The sequence below is a fragment of the Salmo salar genome, chromosome 09 (genome assembly GCF_965601325.2).
Source record: "Salmo salar chromosome 09, fSalSal1, whole genome shotgun sequence".
Taxonomy (NCBI): domain Eukaryota; kingdom Metazoa; phylum Chordata; class Actinopteri; order Salmoniformes; family Salmonidae; genus Salmo; species Salmo salar.
The window spans coordinates 13,846,008-13,867,500 of NC_138299.1; the positions used below are offsets into that span (position 1 = coordinate 13,846,008).

The 21,493-nt window shown below is 46.0% G+C and overlaps 1 protein-coding gene across 1 annotated transcript in view; it reads right to left on the minus strand.

Moving 5' to 3' along the window:
• Positions 1-21,493, minus strand: part of spata17 (spermatogenesis associated 17) — a 61,398-nt gene that overhangs the window by 24,235 nt on the left and 15,670 nt on the right. Inside the window, exons 8-9 of the mRNA XM_014210262.3 lie at positions 14,355-14,503; positions 4,649-4,784 (exon numbers count right to left, since the gene is read on the minus strand). Of these exons, the coding sequence (XP_014065737.1) occupies positions 4,649-4,784; positions 14,355-14,503 (285 nt within the window). The remainder of the gene's footprint in view (positions 1-4,648; positions 4,785-14,354; positions 14,504-21,493) is intronic.

A 21,493-nucleotide genomic window follows, 5' to 3' on the forward strand; every position in this document is an offset into this window, starting at 1 on the left:
CCTCGATAACCACCAAGCCTCGGTGTGAAATAGAAAGTTGGCATGCTTTGAGCCCATATCTCCACATAGTTTTGTGAACAGGTGTGTGCAGTGGATGTGGTTTGATGTAGTTTCCAATCGAAGTTACCTGCTGCAGTATATCTCTGAGTTCTGTGCTCAGCTCTTTTGCCACCAGTTGCTCTCACACATTCATAACTAGAGTGCAGAGGCCTGCTCGCCATCCCGCTTTAGATAGAGCCCCATCTGTGTAAAAGGCCACCATTCGATCCCATGGAATCTGTTTTTCACCAATATAGCCACGGAGCACACTGAACATCCCCTGTGCCTTTTCATGCTTTTCATCGTGAGGCAGAACAATATGTCCTCGTGAATAGCACGTGTAGCAAACAAAGGTCAATCTATGGGCATTACGTTCATTTGGAGCGCATAAGCTGGGGAGTTTTTGAGTCGTTCCGTCAGAGATTCCTCTTGATTGCTAGCAATAGGATAAATTCTTTGTTCAACAGTGTTATCTGACAAAGGTATTGATGTGAGTTTCTGCGCCTCTGCCTCCCCACACATTGTTTTCACCATATCAATTGTGGCCGGTAACATCCAAGTCTCTGCAATACTGTGTGGTTTCATAGCGTAGCAGGCCTAGCTATTCACCGTGGGAATGATTCAAGTGCAACGGTCAAGTGTTGCTTTTTCCCATGATCTCTCTAATCATGTCCCTTTAGATTTTTACGGTTAACCACATTACAACAATTTTGAGATACAAAGACGATGTTGTAATATATATATTTTTTAATTACTCTGTATCCTGATCTATCTTTTGACGAACATGCAGAAAAAATATTTTCAATCTTCGTAACATTGCAAAAATCTGAAACTTTTTGTGAAAAACAAATAGCAGAAAAGCTAAACCCTTCTTTTGTCACTTTAACATTAGACTACTGCAATGCCCAACTCTCCGGCTACCCAGATAAGGCACTAAATAAAGTTCCGCTAGTGCCAAATACGACTGCTAGAATCTTGACTAGAAGACAATTTTTCAAAGTTTTACTGCTAACCTTCAAAGCATTACATGGACTTGCTCCTACCCATCTCTCCGATTTGGTCCTGCTGTACATACCTACACCTACGCTACGGTCACAAGATGCAGACTTTTTGGAGGCAGGGCTTTCTCCTATAGAGCTCCATTTTTATGGAATGGTCTGTCGATCCATGTGAGAGACGCAGACTCTGTCTCGATCTTTAAGTCTTCACTGAAGACTGATCTCTTCAGTAGGTCCTATGATTGAGGAGTGTGAAGGTGAACGGCAAGGCACTGGAGTGACAAACCACCTTTGCTGTCCCTGCCTGGCCGGCTCCCCTCTCTCCACTGGGATTCTCTGCCTCTGACCCTATTACGGGGGCTGAGTCACTGGCTTGCTCGCGCTCTCCCATGCCGTCCCTAGGAGGGGTGCATCACGTCGTGCCAGGCTTTTCGCTATACTCGACCTGGTTGAGTCACTGCCTTTCTGTCCTCAGGCTCATGCGGTGGTGGAGATCTTCGTGGGCTATACTCTGTTGATATCCCTTTGGTGGTGTGGGGGCTGTGCTTTGGCAAAGTGGGTGAGGTTATATCCTGCGTGGTTGGCCCTGTCCGGGGGTAACTTTGGACGAGGCCACAGTGTCCCCTGACCCCCCTGTCTCGGTCTCTAGCATCTATGCTGAAATAGTCTGCCAGGGGGGTAGGGTCAGTCTGTCATATGTGGTGTAATTCTCCTGTCTTATTTGGTGTTTCGTGTGATCTTAGGTATGCTCCCTCTAATTCTCCCATCTCTCTCTCTCTCTCCCTCCCGGAAGACCTGAGGCTTAGGACCATATCTCAGGACTACCTGGCCTGACTACTCCTGGCTGTCCCCGTCCCCAGTCCATCTGGTCGTGCTGATGATCCAGTTTATGCTGTTCTGCCTGCGGCTATGGAACCCTGACCTGTTCATCAGTCATGCTACCTTGTCCCAGACCTGCTGGTTTTTTCTCTCTCTCTCTCTCTTTTATCTGGTGTTTCGTGTGATCTTTGGTATGCTCCCTCTAATTCTCCCATCTCTCTCTCTCTCCCTCCCTCCCGGAAGACCTGAGGCTTAGGACCATATCTCAGGACTACCTGGCCTGACTACTCCTGGCTGTCCCCGTCCCCAGTCCATCTGGTTGTGCTGATGGAATGGGGACGGCCTTTTCCCAGCCTTTCTAGAGAGTTTTTCCTAGTCACCGTGCTTCAACAGCCGCATTGCTTGCTCTCTGGGGTTTCAGGTTTGGTTTCTGTATAAGCACTTAATGACAACTGCTGACTTAAAAAGGGGTTTCTAAATCAACTTGATTGATTATCCGTGAGAAGAAAAAAAAAATCCCTTTGCGAAATATTGCTTTTAAGCCTATTAATTGATGGAAATACCAGTCGTGTGTAAATACATTTGGCCAGTCATGCTTATTGGTCTATGGGTTCATTTGCATAATTGAGTGGAATTAAATTGCCGTGTGTGTATATTCGTTATGTATCGTATTTATCACAAACGCACAGCATACAGATCCAGAGCCTTTGAGTTGACAATCTGTCAGACAGCGCTTTTATAAGCCCCATCACTGCGCAACAATTCCAAATGCAATCGTGTGTTAAAAAAAGTTTGGACGGCCACGATTAAAAAGAGCTACGATTTCTAGGCCTATTTCTCAACTGGTATCTTAAATGATGCGCTCTTCCCATTCGCTATTCAAACGCATAGGCAATGGAAGGAAGGCTTCATCAGCACGTCACACACCACTTTTGCAACGAGCTGGAGGCAGAATGCATTTTGAAAACATATATTCATTGTTTGAAACCTGAACGTTTTACTACATATTATGAGGCATGTTTTACGTTGCTTCAAAGTAGCCTTGGCAAAGGCCGATCATATCCGTGGAGGCAATTATTTTATAAAGACTTCCATATGCCATTGAAACCAGTAGCCCCTCTCTCTCTCAGCTTCTATTGGTTATCAACTTTCCTTCAGTGTCCAGTAGCCAAAAGGCACAATCCTAGTCATATTAGCAATCCATAGTTCTTGCATCTTTAGATTTCCCCTCTTTCTAAATTTCTCATTTTGACAATGGTGTTTTCCCGCTAATTGTATTATGAAACAAAAATTGGGGCGTAGCCTATGGTGCCTACGGTATGGTGCGCATTGCTGCGCTTATAATGTGAAGAAATAATCGTTTTGCAACATTTTAAGCTAAATGTTCTGATCTGTTGCATCAGAATCATTGCTTTTTAATTTGTTTTATTTACTGTAGCCTGTTTCTATTGGTTGTACGCATTTGGGATCTATTGTCCCACAACCGTCCGAGAGTCCGTTTGGAATAGACCATTTTTTCTGGACAAGCTGACCAATATAATAGGTTAACTATTCTACTATGGGGGATAGTTGATTGATATAGGCTTGGGATTTGCTGTTCTTTACTCATCTTGTTGGCTGAGGAAAAGTAAATGTGGAAAGTGAATCTAACATCTTCAAAGTGCACATCGGAATTCGGTAAGAAGGACGTACATAGTTGCATCCTAGACTTGCATGTTCTGTTAATATGAATGACCATAATCTACATGTGACTGTGACTTCTGTCACTCTGAGCAGCGTGGGTAGACGCCCTAATCAGAGTACGCACCCAATGCATTATGGGTCCGGTAAATTTCTCAAATGTCTGGTCAATGAAAATGCTGCCGGTCAAATGTCCGACGCAACATTTTCATGACGGAAACCCTGCTTGACACATCTCAACACGCACATCCCCCTAGCAAAGTGTCCAGTGTTGCTGAGACACGCGACATATCCTGCCCCTGCCGTCAGCGGCGGGAGACCCTGTGGCGTGCCGCCTTGTTTATCTCATTCTGGGCAAAGTGTTCTCTCATTTGCCTCGTTTCCAGGCAATTGGTGTGTGTGTGTGTGTGTGTGTGTGTGTGTGTGTGTGTGTGCGTGTGTGTGTGTGTGCGCTGCGGGGCTGTGGCTGCTGGGAACAGAGCTAATAAAAAACCCTGATCCATGAAAGGCCTTGAGCAAAGACACACTCAATTACCTAATGCCTGGGGCCGGGGGGCCGACCACACTGCTGCTGCCACAGCCCACTCATTTACGTATGCATCCCCGCAGGTGTGTGTGTGTGTGTGTGTGTGTGTGTGTGTGTGTGTGGGGGGGGGGGATTTGACTGTGGCCAGGGCGTATGTGTGGGTTGTGATTGTGTGTGCGAGCGTGTGTGTGTGGGGGGGGGGTTGGGATTTGACTGTGGCCAGGGCATATGTGTGGGTTGTGATTGTGTGTATATGTATGTGTGTGTGTGCATTTGCGCGTGAGAGAGTGCATGGATTTATTAAATTGCTGTCAGGTTTGACAAATGTGTATAGCTGAAGTTGGGAGGTTGTGTTAGAATGCTCTTCATGGTAAAAGCGAGTGTTGTTTCTTAAAACTGAGGCTGTGTGTGTCTTCAGATATTGAACGGACTCATATCTCAAATAACAATAGAGTCAAAAAGATAGCGGGATGTCCAAACAACAAAAAAGGTTGACTTCAATAATACACAATGAATAGAGGATGATGTGCGAAGAACAGGAATTCCCAGGGGGAAAACACATACACAAAGAAAACAATATTGGCACCTGTTTCCCCTGCAGGTTCTCCTGGTGTTCCTCTCTAAAGTATTTGGTCCCGTAGGGGACAGGCTGGAAGGAAGAGGAGGTGTGGAGCATCCTCTCATAACTCCTGTTCTGATGGGCCTTAGAGAACGGCTGGAACCTGGAGAGAAGGAGAGGACCTATGAAGTCTCATGTCAACAACATCGACAATAATGTCATGAGGTATCTACTTGTTTTCGATAGAATCCAGTGCACCTTCAAAACAATATACAGTCCAATCTCTGTAAACCTAAGCCCCATCTCTAAGACAATTCCTAGACACAACATTCAGTATGGGCCTCCTATTCGATCCCTCTATCCTTTCATCCCGCTTCCCTCCATCCCTCCCTCCATGATGGCAGGGTCCTCTCTTCATCTCCATCCCAGTCTGATATTACATGAATGCCTGCTGGTCCAGTCTAATGATGTAGGCCTTGTCTCATGTCTCTCTGTATCTCTGCTTTGGACCACACAGTGGAAATGACCCAGGAAACACACTATCACTACTCCCTTTGAACACACACACGCGTTTGATTTCCATCCAAATTCCCCCCACACACTCAGAGCCTCTGTAGCAGGGGTGGGCAATTCCAGTCCTCAGGGGCCTGATTGGTATCACAGTTTTGCCCCAGCTAACACACCTGACTCCAATAATCACCTAATCATGATCGTCAGTTTAGAATACAATTTGATTAATCAGCTGTGTTTGCTAGGGATGGAGACAAAGTGTGACACCAATCAGGCACCCGAGGACTGGAGTTGCCCACCCCTGCTCTATAGTGTGTGTTTTTGCAGCCAAATGGGACTTCTTGTCTGCAGAGCTTATCACTATATATAAGAGTTAGGAGGTGTGTGTGTGGTTGTTTTTTGTTGCTTGCTGGTGTTCAGGGTAAATCGCTATTGCTGAGGAGGAAAGCCAGCTGTTAATTTCCATCAGGTTGATTTTGTAAATTACACCCCAGACACATTGCTTGGGGGAATGCACTAGGGGTGTGTGTGTGTGTGTGTGTGTGTGTGTGTGTGGGGGGGGGGGGGGGGTCAACTTGAGTACATCACTAAACAAACAAACAAACACTACCTAGGCACTACCCAGCTAGCACATAACGTTCTGAGAATCATATGTTTCTTAGAGCTTGGTGAGAGTGTGGTTGTCCTATGGTTATTTTGCAAACAACTTTCCCACAAAGTTCTGGGAATGGTGCAGGATACCCAGCTAGCACATAACGTTCTGACAACCATATTTTTTTTTAGGTGGTTTCAGTAATTCAGCATATCGTTTCATACAGGTTTCCTCATGGTTCTGTTTAAAGTAATGTTCTCAGAACATTAACAACACTTTCCATTAAAACTACAAGAAAACATTAGTAACATTCAAATAACGTTATAAGAATGTTATTTAAAAACATACACATTATGTTATCAGCGCCAACAAACTCTCCATAGCCTCTATCTTGTTAAGTTTGTTCAGGTGGGTGCTTGTTGAGTGCTTGTTTCCTTTGAAATGGGGTCTGTTTGAATCGACTAAAATGAACAGCTTTGTATGATTTAAAAAAAAAACATGGTATGCTAGACCCATCCTTAACAAACTCTCATAGTCTCACGTCAGAATTAGATTGTCACATCTGCCGCCACTCCCCCTCTCTGGCGCTCGAGGTTGCCAGGCTGCTCATCATTACGCACACCTGTCACCATCATTACACGCGCCAGTGCTTCATCGGACTCACCTGGACTCCATCACGTCATTGATTGCCTCCTCTATATCTGTCACTCCCTCAGTTTCATTCCCATATCTGCATTGATGTTGTTTTGTTTCTCTTGTCCGGACACTGTTCTTGTTTAGTTTCATGTCTAAATCCTCACCCTATACTTGCTTCCCATCTCACAGCGTCTGTAGTTACGGAACTGTTACAGAATGCATACACCACAATTGGAAGCATCAGGGAGTTTTTTTGTTGGTGATGTTGGGTCCGGGTGCTGCTGCCGAAGCAACCGGGGATGCCTCAGCCGGCTGGTCAGGCTCACAAGCCTCGGTTGGCCCGAGAGGCTCACAAGCCTCGCTTGGCCCGAGAGGCTCACAAGCCTCGCTTGGCCCGAGAGGCTCCCGACACCACGCCTCAGCCGGCTCGTCGGGCTCCCTCGGCAAGCTCGCCTGGCTCCCACGCCTCAGCCGGCCCGTCAGGCTCGTCCAGGTAGGACGCCAGGTGGAGCCCCTAGAGGGGGGTGGGGGGGGTACTGTCACGTCTGCTCCCGCTTCCCCTCTCTGGTGCTCGAGGTCGCCAGGCTGCTAATCATTACACACCTGTCACCATCGTTAGTCGCACCAGCGCTTCACCGGACTCACCTGGATTCCATTACTCACTGTTGCCCCTAGTGGTCAGTTTCCACGTAATCTTCCGACGTCCTCAGACATGGATGGACACCAAATACTTATTTTTATTACAGGTGACCTGCCTGCCATCCTGGTGGCGCAGTATACTAATTCTATGGATAAAGAGCAGAAGTTCAAAGGTTTGAATCTCACTGACGCAGTGCCAGAATAAAAAAAAGAAATAGGTTTGCATGATTAATACCTAAGCAAATGAATTTCCAAGTGTCCTATCTGAGCTCAAAGCAGTTAACCTAAAGTAACAATGTTATTCAACATTTTACTGAAAGATGTTCTCAGGGAACCATAGTAAAACATCCTTAGAACCTCCCTGCAACCTAAAAATGTATGTTCCCAGAACAGGCAAAATAATCACTTCCGTTCTCAGAGCGTTTAAAAACGTTACCGGTCAGGAAACTTATGGCTTCGTTCCCAGAACCAATGGGAGGCCAAAATCTTACGTTCCCAGAACTGTCAAGGAACCAAATGTGCTAGCTGGGTTTGTATTAAAACACTACTCAATAGACAGCCTTCCCTGTAGCTCAGTTGGTAGAGCATGGTGTTTGCAACGCCAGGGTTGTGGGTTCGATTCCCACGGGGGGCCAGCAAAAAAAAAAAAAAATATGAAATGTATGCATTCACTACTGTAAGTCGCTCTGGATAAGAGCGTCTGCTAAATGACTAAAATGTAAATGTAAAATGTAGATACGCTTTCCACATTGACTTTTTTAGATATGGCGTATGTATAGTAGCGTCGGCGTATGTATAGTAGCGTCGGCGTATGTATAGTAGCGTCAGCGTATGTATAGTGGGCTCACAAGTGGCGCAGTGCTCTAAGGCACTGTATCTCAGTGCTAGAGGCGTCACTACAGACCCTGGTTCGATTCCAGTCTGTATCACAACCGGCCGTGATTGGGAGTCCCATAGGGCGGCGCACAATTGGGACAGCGTCATCCAGGTTAGGGTTTGGCCGGGGTAGGCCGTCATTGTAAATAAGAATTTGTTCTTAACTGGCTTGCCTAGTTAAATAAAATAGTACTTACATTAACATCTCAGTCTGTGTGGAAATTGTGTTTGCCAATAATATAATGCATGTAGCAAATAAATAATCAGCATCTATCACTAGTGTGATGTATTCAAGAGCTAGTGAACTAATTTCCTACTATACATATTTATAGAGAGACAAGGAAGAGAGAGGGACGTGTACACCACACAAGGTGGCATGACAAGCCTGGAATTGGTCAGTTAAAGATGGTCCTGCACGCGCCCCCACACACACACACACACACACACACGTCTACACACAAACACAAACACAGCCAAGGCGGCAAAGACACTCTGTGGCCACCAGAGACCCTACAAGACAGATTACCCAGCAGTCCTAGCTAATGTGCACATGGGAGGGACATCAGCGGCGTGATATTAATGTGGCCCCAATGTCCCAGGCTGCACTGGGCCCGGGCATGCCTCGCCTCGCCGGCTGGTTCCACTCACAGCTCTTATTGCCTCCCGATTGCCTTTTAATAGGCTAGTTTTTATTCATTCAGGGCTATTAAGGAAAGTTTGACTCCTCACCAGGGATCTTTGGGCTGAGGCCGAGCTGCCGGGCCTGGTGACAACACACACACACACACACACACACACACACACACACACACACACACACACACACACAGGCACGCATTCACACACATGGGCATACGTGCACACACATGGGCATACGAGCACACACACACAGACACTGCCACCAAAAACCGGCAGAGGGTGAGGATAGGAAAATGAGGAGAGAGAGAGAGAGAGAGAGAGAGGGGAGCAGGGGGAGGTTGTTGAGTTGATCAGTCTCCCGTGTCCGTGTGTGACTACATAAGCTGTGCTGTTTCAGTCAACTGAGACAGACGTGTGTGTGTGTGTGCAAACTGTGTTGTTTCAGTCAACTGAGACTGATAATGTGCCTGTTAAACCTGGACTCTCAGATGCTTTAGGCTGTGTGTGACCAGGGTACGAAAGGACTGCATCGCTTTCTTTCTCACATCTCCAGTCTCTTTGTCTTCTCTGGGTCTAGGCAGAGCTCACTTGTACTATAGCTTGTATTCAGTAGTCTTCATTTGGTAACATCCTGTTCAATAAGTGGCCATATGTATACACTCCCATCTGAGCATGTACTGAAGACAACGACCCAGTAGCATTAGTGAAGCGTTTTTTTGTCATGAATCTTGTTCTGGAGGCAGCTCTGCAGAGTGGTCACTAGCTGGCAGAGCCACAAAGTCATAACATCTGATTTTAAACCTAACCCTAACCTTAACCCTAACTAGGGTTGCAAAGGCTCGGAAACTTTCCGGTAAATTTCCAGAATGGGAAGTTAAGGCCTGGAATTTTGAGAATTTGCATAAATTCATCAAAAAAGTTAGCTCATAACAGTAGACCTTTTTTGTGGGATACACATAAGGCAATTCTAGGTCTTGTGGCATATTTTGTTTAAACTATCCCCAATTCAATGGAATTGCAAACCCTCTGCATGCACAATGCATTCTTCCATCACATGTACAGCTGATTCTCAAGATCTTGCACACAAATGAGATGCTATTGAGCCCACACTACTACACTGTCTGAGCCAAGGACTACATGCTTTCTGGTAAGTTTTGATTACAATACTGGATGGGGTGAATATATTTTATATGTGTCATGACTTCCGCCGAAGTCGGTCCCTCTCCTTGTTCGGGCGGCGTTCGGCGGTCGACATCACCGGCCTTCTAGCCATCGCCAATCCACTTTTCATTTTCCATTTGTTTTGTCTTTGTCTTACACACCTGGTTTCAATCCCCCAATTACTTGTTCATTATTTAACCCTCTGTTCCCCTATGTTTGTTTGTGAGTAATTGTTTGTCTTGTACACGGTCCGTTATTGTGGGCTCGGTATATCGTGTTTGTATTTTGTGATTACATGAGTAAATACGTTGATTACTCATATCTGCTGTCCTGCGCCTGACTCTCTACACCAGCTACACACAGGCCCATTACAATATGACCTACATGTTTTTTTGTTAACTAGTAAATAGTAGCTTACAGCAAAGAGTGTTTAAATCATTTTTTAACTTGTTAACAAATTCTGCTAGTTAGTTTTTGCTACCATGTGGGTTTTAGCTTGCTTGAGCCTGTTAACTGAGGAGTGTTAATTCACCTGTTTCCATACATGTTTCATTTTAATCACATTTATCTTACCAAGGAGTTGTTTAATCTAACTGCTTAACTATTTATCTGTACATGGAATTGTATGTTTTCTTTACAATTTTTTTCCTAATCTTTACAGGAAAATGCCACGGGCACTATCTGATGTGTGAAGACATTTCACTGCAGCTAATGTAGAAGGAAAAACTGTGTACATTTGCAAATACTGTGCCAAATCATATGTGATGAATGCAACAAAGATGCAGAATCATCTGGCCATGTGCATAAAGTTCCCTCAGCGCTCACAACAAGCAATCATGACAAAAGTCCCTCTACTTCTAATTCGAGGTGAAAATGATGAATCGGACACCTTATCGATAGCAACAGCTCATGGTCCTCCTGAAATCAGAAGTTTTTTTTTGACTCAATGGAGGAACGTAGTCAGAGAAATACTGATGAATGTCTTGCTCAAGCTGTGTATGCAACTGGTTCACCTCTGATGCTCACAGGCAATGTGTATTGGAAGAGATTTCTGAATGTTCTTCGCCCAGCATACACCCCTCAAACCAGACATGCTTTATCTACTAATTTGCTGGATGCAGAGTTCAACAGAGTTCAAGTGAATGTCAAGCAAAGAAAGCAGACTGTATTGCAATCATCTCTGATGGGTGGTTGAATGTTTGTGGGCAAATACCACAGAAGGTATTTGCATTGGTGACAGACAATGCTCCAAACATGAAGGCTGCTTGGTCTAAAGTGGAGGAGTCCTACCCTCACATCACACCCATTGGCTGTGCTTTTCATGCATTGAATCTGCTCCGGAAGGACATCATGGCACTGAAAACAATGGATACACTCTACAAGAGAGCCAAGGAAATGGTTAGGTATGTGAAGGGTCATCAAGTTATAGCAGAAATCTACCTCACCAAGTAAAGTGAGAAGAATAAGGATATGCACAGCCCCATCAAGAGGATCCTCCTGGATGATGTATTTTGGGAGAGAGTGGTAAGCAGCCTGAAACTCCTGAAACCTATATCAGTAGCAATTGCACGGATTGAGGGAGACAATGCCATCCTGTCTGATGCTCAGACTCTGCTTGCAGATGTAAGAGAAGAAATCTGTACTGCCCTGCCAACTTCACTGTTGCTCCAAGCAGAGGAAACTGCAGTTCTGAAATACATCAAAAAGCGTGAAGACTTCTGCCTGAAGCCCATACACACCGCAGCGTACATGTTGGACCCCAAGTATGCTGGCAAGAGCATCCTGTCTGGTGCAGAGATCAACAAGGCCTATGGTGTCATCACTACCGTGTCTCGCCACATTGGCCTGGATGAGGGCAAGGTTCTTGGCAGTCTGGCGAAGTACACTTCCAATCAAGGGCTTTGGGATGGAGATGCAATATGGCAGTCGAGCCAACATATCTCATCAGCCACCTGGTGGAAGGGACCTTGTGGATCTGAGGCTCTTTCCTCTGTTGCCTCATCCTCCAAATCCCACCAACATCAGCCGCCTCAGAGCGCAACTGGTCCTTGTTTAGGAACACAGACACCAAAGCACGCAACAGGCTGACCAATACAAGGGTTGAAAAATTGGTGGCCATCCGGGCAACTTTTTTGCTTTTTGAGCCTGACAATGAGCCAAAGTTGGAAAGTGACAGTGAAGATGAGGCCTCAGAGTCTGATCAAGAGGTGGACATTGAGGAGGTCCAGGGAGAAGACATGGAAGCCTGAGAGGAAGACAACCAAAGCTTTAGTTTCTAGACTATCATTTTACAGATGTATGTTGAAAACGTTTTTGGAGATGCGATGGATCATTGGGGATCATTCAATATTCCCTTTCTTTTATTGTTCAGTGAAATCATCCCATGTGAAGAGTCAACTCATTTAATTAAAGTTCAATTTGTAAACTAAATAGTTTTTTTCTTTATTTCTATTGGAAGGATTTAATCATTTGCAATTATGTCTACTTATGATAAGGTAAAAGGTTTATGTTTGTCTCCATATGATATGGTAAATATATCCAATGCAAAAAAACATCTACATTTAAATGGTATTAATATTAATTTGCATATATTTCCGTTAATTCCCATTTTTTCCCGTTAATTCCCATTAATTCCCACGGAAAGTTTCCACCCACCCCACACCCTCCCGCTAACCCTAATGCCCAACCCTAACTTTAAATTAAGACCAAAAAGCACACAAATTTTTACAATATAGCCAATTTTGACTTTAAGGGGAAATCGCTCCATACTGCCTCCAAGACAAGACTTATGAAAATAAACGTCAACCTGCATGTGAAACAAACCAGCGTGTTACAGTAACCCTATTCTCCCGTTACAGACCTACAGTACTGTAACAGTGTTCTCTTCAGATGTGAAGTTGTCACCTCAGCCACTTTAACTGTTTAACCCCCCCCCCCCAAAACCATCATCATCACGCTACACTGGAGAGTCTGATAACTCATTAGAGACACATTCAACTGGAAAGGGAGAGAGAGTGGGGGAGACAAGGAGGGGACACAGGCAAGTTCAGTGTGGTCCCTTGAAACGTCTAGTTGAAGTGAGTGTGTGTGTGTTGGCGGCTGGTGGATCACACAGGGGGTTAATGGCGTCTCTCTTTGCCCACGAACAGACGCACACACACACACACACACACACACACACACACGTTCCGAGAATAATCGGATTCCCACATTAACTATCTGTGGTGTTTCTGTGTGCATAGTGTGTGTGTAGGATCATGCATTCATGTGTGTGTGTGTGTGTGTGTGTGTATCTGTCTGTTCGTGGGCAAAGAGAGACGCCATTAACCCCCTGTGTGATCCACCAGCCGCCAACACACACACACTCACTTCAACTAGACGGTAATAGGGTTGTGTTTGAATATAGTCTGAATATAACACAGTGAGCTGGTAATTAAACTACAGAGTTAAATAGCCATTCTAGTCTAAAGTGGGGTGATGATAACCCTCTGTTATAATGTGATTATGTTCTGTTGTGGAAGGAATGTGTTCTGATGCTTCAGATGCTGTAGTGCTGTTGCTGCTTTAGTGCTGCTGTTGCTGTAGTGCTGCTGTTGCTGTAGTGCTGCTGTTGCTGCTGTAGTGCTGCTGTTGCTGCTGTAGTGCTGCTGTTGCTGCTGTAGTGCTGCTGTTGCTGCTGCTGTAGTGCTGCTGTTGCTGCTGTTGTTGCTGTAGCGCTGCTGTTGTTGCTGTAGTGCTGCTGTTGCTGCTGCTGTAGTGCTGCTGTTGCTGCTGCTGTAGTGCTGCTGTTGCTGCTGCTGTAGTGCTGCTGTTGCTGCTGCTGTAGTGCTGCTGTAGCGCTGCTGTTGTTGCTGTAGTGCTGCTGTTGTTGCTGTAGTGCTGCTGTTGCTGCTGTAGTGCTGCTGTTGCTGCTGCTGTAGTGCTGCTGTTGCTGCTGCTGTAGTGCTGCTGTAGTGCTGCTGTTGCTGCTGTTGTTGCTGTAGTGCTGCCGTTGTTGCTGTAGTGCTGCCGTTGTTGCTGTAGTGCTGCTGTTGTTGCTGTAGTGCTGCTGTTGTTGCTGTAGTGCTGCTGTTGCTGCTGTTGTTGCTGTAGTGCTGCCGTTGTTGCTGCTGTAGTGCTGCTGTTGCTGCCGTTGTTGCTGTAGTGCTGCTGTTGCTGCCGTTGTTGCTGTAGCGCTGCCGTTGTTGCTGTAGTGCTGCCGTTGTTGCTGTAGTGCTGCCGTTGTTGCTGTAGTGCTGCCGTTGTTCCTGTAGTGCTGCCGCTGTTGCTGTAGTGCTGCTGCTGTTGCTGTAGTGCTGCTGCTGTTGCTGTAGTGCTGCTGTTGTTGCTGTAGTGCTGCTGTAGTGCTGCTGTAGTGCTGCTGTAGTGTTGCTGCTGTTGCTGTAGTGCTGCTGTAGTGCTGCTGTAGTGTTGCTGTAGTGCTGCTGTAGTGTTGCTGTAGTGCTGCTGTTGCTGTAGTGCTGCTGTTGCTGTAGTGCTGCTGTTGTTGTAGTGCTGCAGTTGCACTGTCAGTCTCCCCAAAAGGCTCAGGTGTGAGCCACACACACACACACACATAGGAGGTGGATGAAGTCCATTATCCACACACACACTGTAAAGCCCTTTTTCATGTGATGAAAAGTAGCCTATAACTGCTATCCATTAGGACAAAAGGCTGCATCTGTGTTCGTGTGTACTTACATGGTCTCCATGGTGCGGTTCCTCCATTCTTCAGAGCGTAGCTGGTCCTGGGCCTGCTCCAGGTCAGAGATGGAGGTCTGGACTCTCAGAGACGGCTCGAGACCACGCTGTCTCTGAGCCCACACCTCCGCTGGCTCACGGAACGGACCCTAACACACAGGAGAAAGATGGGGAAGCCATTATACAGACACTAGCGGGCATGACAAATACATTCCCAACATTCAAAACATTTTCCATTGATCAAACATGCTGTAATGTAAGTCAGAAGCCCTGCAGTGGTCTTTCCCGGTTTTCATCTGTTAGATATCACGTCTTAATCAGAGGCACTTTGTCTCTAGTCTCTCCCTCCATTCTCTCCTGGCTCTCTCTCCTTTTCTCTGCATCTTTCTCCATCTCTTTCCCTCTATCCCTCTTTCTATTTCTCCAACTCTTTCTATCATTCTCTTTCTCTCTTTCTTCTCTCTCTCTGATCCATCCCTCCACAGGTAGTTATGGCTTAGCAGTAAATCCACAGCCAATTTAGTCTAATTCCTTCATCTAATTAGTAACTTCCCTTAGTCTTGGACTAGTTTCGTAACTTTCCTTAGTATTGGACTAGTTTCGTAACTTTCCTTAGTCTTGGACTAGTTTAGTAACTTTCCTTAGTATTGGACTAGTTTAGCAACTTTCCTTAGTCTTGGACTAGTTAAGTAACTTTCCTTAGTCTTGGACTAGTTTAGTAACTTTCCTTAGTCTTGGACTAGTTTAGTAACTTTCCTTAGTCTTGGACTAGTTTAGTAACTTTCCTTAGTTTTGGACTAGTTTAGCAACTTTCCTTAGTCTTGGACTAGTTTAGCAACTTTCCTTAGTCTTGGACTAGTTTAGCAACTTTCCTTAGTCTTGGACTAGTTTAGTAACTTTCCTTAGTCTTGGACTAGTTTAGCAACTTTCCTTAGTCTTGGACTAGTTTAGTAACTTTCCTTAGTCTTGGACTAGTTTAGTAACTTTCCTTGGTTACTAAAGTTTTGTAACTTTCCTTAGTGTAGTTAAGGAGCTTTCTTTAGTTTGGTTAAGTACCTTTCCTTTGTGCAGTTAAATAACTTTCCTCAGTCTAGTTTAGTAACTTCCCCTTGTCTCCAACTTCCCGTAGTCCTTTAACTTTCCTTAGTCCTGTAACTTCTCTCAATGTGGTTGTGTTGTTGAGTAGCTGCTGTTTAGTGGAGTGACCTTCAGCTGTTGTTGCTGTTGGTTGGTTGGGGAGAGTAGCTAGCAGGGAGCCCCTGTCCTTGGTCCTATCACCACAGGATCAGCACCCTGGCCTGACCAGACCCAAACACTTCCCAAACAACCACCTCCACCTATCCATCACCACTGATGTTATCACACTGGGGACAGGCCAGGACTCACACTACTGGAGAATACACACACCAAGAACACTGGGAAACACAGGGAGGGAAAGAAAGAGGAAGAGAGGGAGTGAGAGGGAGGGAGGGAGAGAGAGAAAGAGAGGGAGGGAGAGAAGTGAAGAGAAAAGGGTGACAATAAGTCAAAGGGAGAGACTGGGAAAGATAAAGGGAAGGAGAGAAGAAGGGAGGGAGACAGAGAGGTTGGAAGAGGCAGTGGTAGGAAGCAATAGAAAGAGCGTGAGGGGGAGGAGAGAGAAGAGGGAGAGATAAAGAGAGGGATGAGGCGGAGGGAGGAGAGGAAATGGGGGTGAACCCTGTCCTTAGTGAGGGTAAAACACAGATAAATAATGTAGGCTCATCTCATCCATGGAGCAGTGTTAGACATCCCAGCCTTCTATAATGAATTCCTGTTAGCAAGAGCCAGATGGAGCCGGAGCAGGGTGTGCATAAGAGAGAGAGTGTGTGTGTGTGTGTGTGTGTGTGTGTGTGTGTGTGTGTGTGTGTGTGTGTGTGTGTGTGTGTGTGTGTGTGTGTGTGTGTGTGTGTGTCTGTGTGTGTGTGTGTGTGTGTGTGTGCACCATCTCAGTGCCCGGGGTGAGGGACTCTGGGCTAATAAAAAGAGATGATCCACGCCTCATTTCTGCTCACTTATGTTTTACATTAATAGAAACCAATAATAGGAACCAGTTACCATAAAAGCCTTGGACCGTAAATAACACAAATGGCAAACGCTTCTCATCAAATCTTTCTCACAGCTGGACGGGATGACACGCCGGAATCCAGGGGTACTTAAAGAATTCTTCATCAAGGCTGTTTTAAATGGCGGAGTATTCCCTGGCGGAGGCCTGGTTTGATGGGCTCACTTTAATAGCGGCAGCTTGGGCTGACAGGACCTGCTGATCTGCCTGGATCGGAGGGTCTAAACGTCTTCCAGTGGCCCCGCGAGAGACACGCCGCCATGTTTTAATGATATCATTCTTTTTTAAGGGGAGTTTAAAGAATCATCTCACGGCACCACGCGCCCCCTTTCATCATCCTCACCAGGGGGAGAGCTCCTCTGATAATTGCTATGACACTTTGTTATCCTCATCTCTGAAGCCTGATTGGACCAGTCAGAGGAAGTCAGTGAACACATCTGTTTCCTCTAAGAGGCCTGAGACTTTACAGATATACTGCTATACTGGTAGTAGTACTGTTACTAAGTTCCTAGTAAGACTTCTATACTAATACTGTTACTACTTCTATACAAATTTTGCCAGCTATAATTTTTTGGGTTGAGAAGTTTGCATATAACAGATTAATCAAATATCTTAACAAGGAAAGTCAGTTATACAAACATCAGTATGGCTTCAGAAAATCTCACTCTCCCTACATGGCTGTTACTTACTTAATTGACGAAATACATGAGGCAAATGACCGCAAAGATCATACATTAGATATTTTTGGGGATCTCTCAAAAGCATTTGATACATAAACGTGAAACTATAGGCATGACCTCTTTGGTTCTCCTGCTATCTAAAGGATAGAAAGCAATATGTGACTTTCAAAGGAATAGATTCCCACCAGATTCCCACCGCATCGGTCTAAGGCACTGCATCTCAGTGCTACAGTAGAGGCGTCACTAAAGACCCTAGTTCGATTCCAGGCTGTATCACAACCACACAATTGGCCCAGCGTCATCCGGGTTAGAGTTTGGCCGGGGTTTGCGGTCATTGTAAATAATAATTTCTTCTTAACTGACTTGCCTAGTTAAATAAAGGTTAAATAAAATTTTAAAAAAGTGTGGTGTGCCGCAGGGATCAATTCTTGGACCACTATTATTTCTGATTTATATAAATGATTTGCCCAATGTATCCAAAGTGCTCTCTCAGATATTATTTGCTGATTATACAAGTGTGTTTTAACCTCACAAAGATTTAAATGACCTTATTAATGTTGTTAATGATGACCTATGTAATATCTCAAAGTGGTTTAAAATGAACAAATTGTAACTGAATCAAAAAAAAAGAATGTTTTATTATTTGGTCCAACGAAAAGAAAATACAATACAGATTATATAGGGGTCCATATTGATAATATACCTGTTGATCAGGCCTGTACAACCCGCTTTCTTAGTATTCTGATTGATGATGAATTGTCACACATAAAGGCAATAACCTCTCAGATCGCCAAAATTACAGGGATACTTGGCCAAATTAGTCTCTATTACACAATGATCTTCCTATCCATCAGTTACTGTAACATTATATGGGCCAGCAAACACCATACCAAACTACCATCAATCTAGCACCTGCAGAAACGTTTTGTAAGAATAATATAATCTGCTGGTTTTAGCACCACTTTTCCAAAAATGTGTACTCCTGAATATTTATCAAATACATTTTTTTCAAGTAGCTCAATTTGTTTATGCCACTTTAAATCACTTATTACCCTCTTTATTCAAAAACTAATTTATAGCCATATTGTCACGTCCTGACCAGTAAAAAGGGTCTTTTGCCATAGTAGAATGGTCAGGGCGTGGCAGGGGGGTTGTTTTGTTTGTTTTTTTTCTTTCTAGGGCATGTGTTTTAGTTTTCATTTTCTATGTTTCATTTTCCAGGTTTGGCCGAGTATGGTTTCCAATCAGAGGCATGTGTCTTTCGTTGTCTCTGATTGGAAGCCATACATAGGCAGCCTGTTTTCCTTTGGGTTTTGTGGGTGGTTGTTTTCCGTATAGTCTGAACGTTACGGAACTGTTTGCTGTCGTTTGCTTTTTTCATTGTTTAAGTGTTCTCTTAAAATAAATAAGTAAGAATGAGCACTCTACACGCTGCGCCTTGGTCTCATCAATATGACGCCTGTGTCAGAACCACCCACCAAAAGAAGACCAAACAGCGTGGTAAGGAGCAGCAGAGGTATCTGGAGGAATGGACTTGGGAGGAGATTCTGGATGGTAAAGGACCATGGCGGCAGGCTGGGGAGTATCGTCGTCCGAGGGAGGAGATCCAAGCAGCGAAAGAGGAGCGACGATACTACGAGGCGTTACATGCACCGAAAGGCAAGACTGAGAGGCAGCCCCAACATTTTTTTTGGGGGGGGGGGCATACGGGGAGTTTGGCTAGGTCAGGGGGGAGCCCTGACTTAACTTCCCGGGTGTACAGGAGAGAGCCGTGGAGCAAACCGGAGCCAAGAATGGAGTCAAGCACAGAGCTTGACGCGAGATTCCGGAGGGAGGTATTGGCGGAAAGAGGGCACGACTGAGCAGGCGTGCAGAGGGGCGAGCGATGCATTACGGGGTGATGCGCACTCTCGCCCATCCGCACGCACAGTCCGGTGCGGTCAGTACGGGCTCCGCAGCGTTTCCGTGCTAGAGTTGGCACTCAGCCAGGAAGGAGTGTGCCTGCTCAGCGCATCTGGCCGCCAGTGCGTCTCCTCGGCCCAGTTTATCCTGCGCCTGCTCTACGCACGGCAGCCCTCATTCCCCAGCACAGCCCAGTTCGCCCTGTGCCAGCGCTCCGCCCGTGCCGGGCTACAGTGACCATCCAGCCAGGACGGGTTGTGCAGGCCGTGCGCTCCAGACCTCCAGTGCATCTCCAAGACCCAGTGTACCCTGTGCCTGCTCCGCGTACTCTTCCTCCAGTGCGCCACCATAGCCCAGTACGCCCTGTTCCTGCTCCCCGCACTAGCCCGAAGGTGCGTGTTACTAGCCTGGCGCCTCCCATGCCAGTCCCACATAGCAGACCTCCAGTGCGCTTCCATAGCCCGGTAAGGCCGGTGCCTGCTTTGAGCACGCGGTCCGCAGTGCGTCTCCCCAGTCTGGTGAGACCAGTTCCAGCGCCCGTATTAAGCCTCTAGTGATGGTCAATGGTCCGACGTCTCCAGCAATAATCAATAGGCATGAAGCCTCCAGTGATGATCCATGGCCCGGAGCCTGTAGTGTTAATCCATGGCACGAAGCCTCCTGTGATGATCCATGGCCCGAAGCCTGTAGGGATGATCCAAGGCACGAAGCCTCCAGTGATGATCCATGGCCCGGAGCTTGTAGGGATGATCCGTGGCACGAAGCCTCCAGTGATAATCCATGGCCCGGAGCCTCCAGTGAGGATCCATGGCACAAAGCCTCCAGTGATTATCCATGACGCGGAACCAGTAGTGAAGATCCATGGCACGGAGCCTGCAGCGAAGGTCCCCAGTCTGGAACCTACAGAGATGCTCTTCAGCCGGGGGCCTCCAGCGACGCCTCTCAGCCCGGGGCCTCCAGCGACGCCTCTCAGCCCGGGGCCTCCAGCGACGCCTCTCAGCCCGGGGCCTCCAGCGACGCCTCTCAGCCCGGGGCCTCCAGCGACGCCTCTCAGCCCGGGGCCTCCAGCGACGCCTCTCAGCCCGGGGCCTCCAGCGACGCCTCTCAGCCCGGGGCCTCCAGCGACGCCTCTCAGCCCGGGTCCTCCAGCGACGCCTCTCAGCCCGGGGCCTCCAGCGACGGTCTGCTGCCCAGAGCCTTCAGCGGCGGTCTGCAGCCCAGAGCCTTCAGCGGCGGTCGGCAGCCAAGAGCCTTCTGCGGGGGTCGGCAGCGCAGAAAAGGGGCTACGCCCAGAGCCAGAGCCACCTCCGTAGCTGGAGGATTGGCGAAGGGGGGGTGTAGCACAGGAACCGTCGTTGACGGTGGCCACCCTCCCTTCCCTCCCTTTAGGTTTGGGGTCTTTTGCCATAGTAGAACGGTCAGGGCGTGGCAGGGGGGGTTGTTTTGTGTGTTTTGTGTTTTTTTCTTTTCTTCTAGGGGATGTGTTCTAGTTTTCATTTTCTATGTTTCATTTTCCAGGTTTGGCCGAGTATGGTTTCCAATCAGAGGCATGTGTCTTTCGTTGTCTCTGATTGGAAGCCATACTTAGGCAGCCTGTTTTCCTTTGGGTTTTGTGGGTGGTTGTTTTCCGTATAGTCTGAACGTTACGGAACTGTTTGCTGTCGTTTGTTTTTTTCATTGTTTAAGTGTTCTCTTAAAATAAATAAGTAAGAATGAGCACTCTACACGCTGCGCCTTGGTCTCATCAATACGACGCCTGTAACACATATATTAATTCCATAATTCAGACAACAGCTATGTCACCCATATTCAAGAACAACCAATTCTCAATTCTGAATGACCTATAGAGGCCCTATGATCTGGAACTCATTCCAGACAGATTTTGCCAAGCTATCCCTGTCGTTGTTTAAAACAAATTTAAGAGGCACATACTGTCCATCACAGTTCTACACCGCAGTAGCTTGACTGTCTGTTTAGATTTTCTATTCCTTTATCTCTTTTGCGTCTAGTTTTTATTTTATTGTTTGTTTGTCCACACTGCGGAATCTGTGTGATTTAAGCCCTTTTGGGCTTTTTTCCCCTCTTGCATACTGTTGTTTTTTTTACTGTTACAAACTGTCTTTCTATATGTGCAAACAAACTAAACTAGAAAGAATGCTATACTGGTACTAATACTGTTACTATTAGGACTGCTAAACTGATACTATGTTTCTAATAAGACTGCTATACTGGTACTAAGTTACTAATACGATTACTATACTGGTACTAATACTGTTACTGCTAAGATTGCTGTAACAGTACTAATACTGTTACTAGTAAGAATGATATACTGTTACTAATAAGACTGATATACTGGTACTAATACTGTTACTAGTAAGAATGATATACTGATACTAATACTGTTACTAGTAAGACTGATATACTGATACTAAGATACAAATACGATCACTATACTGGTACTAATACTGTTACTA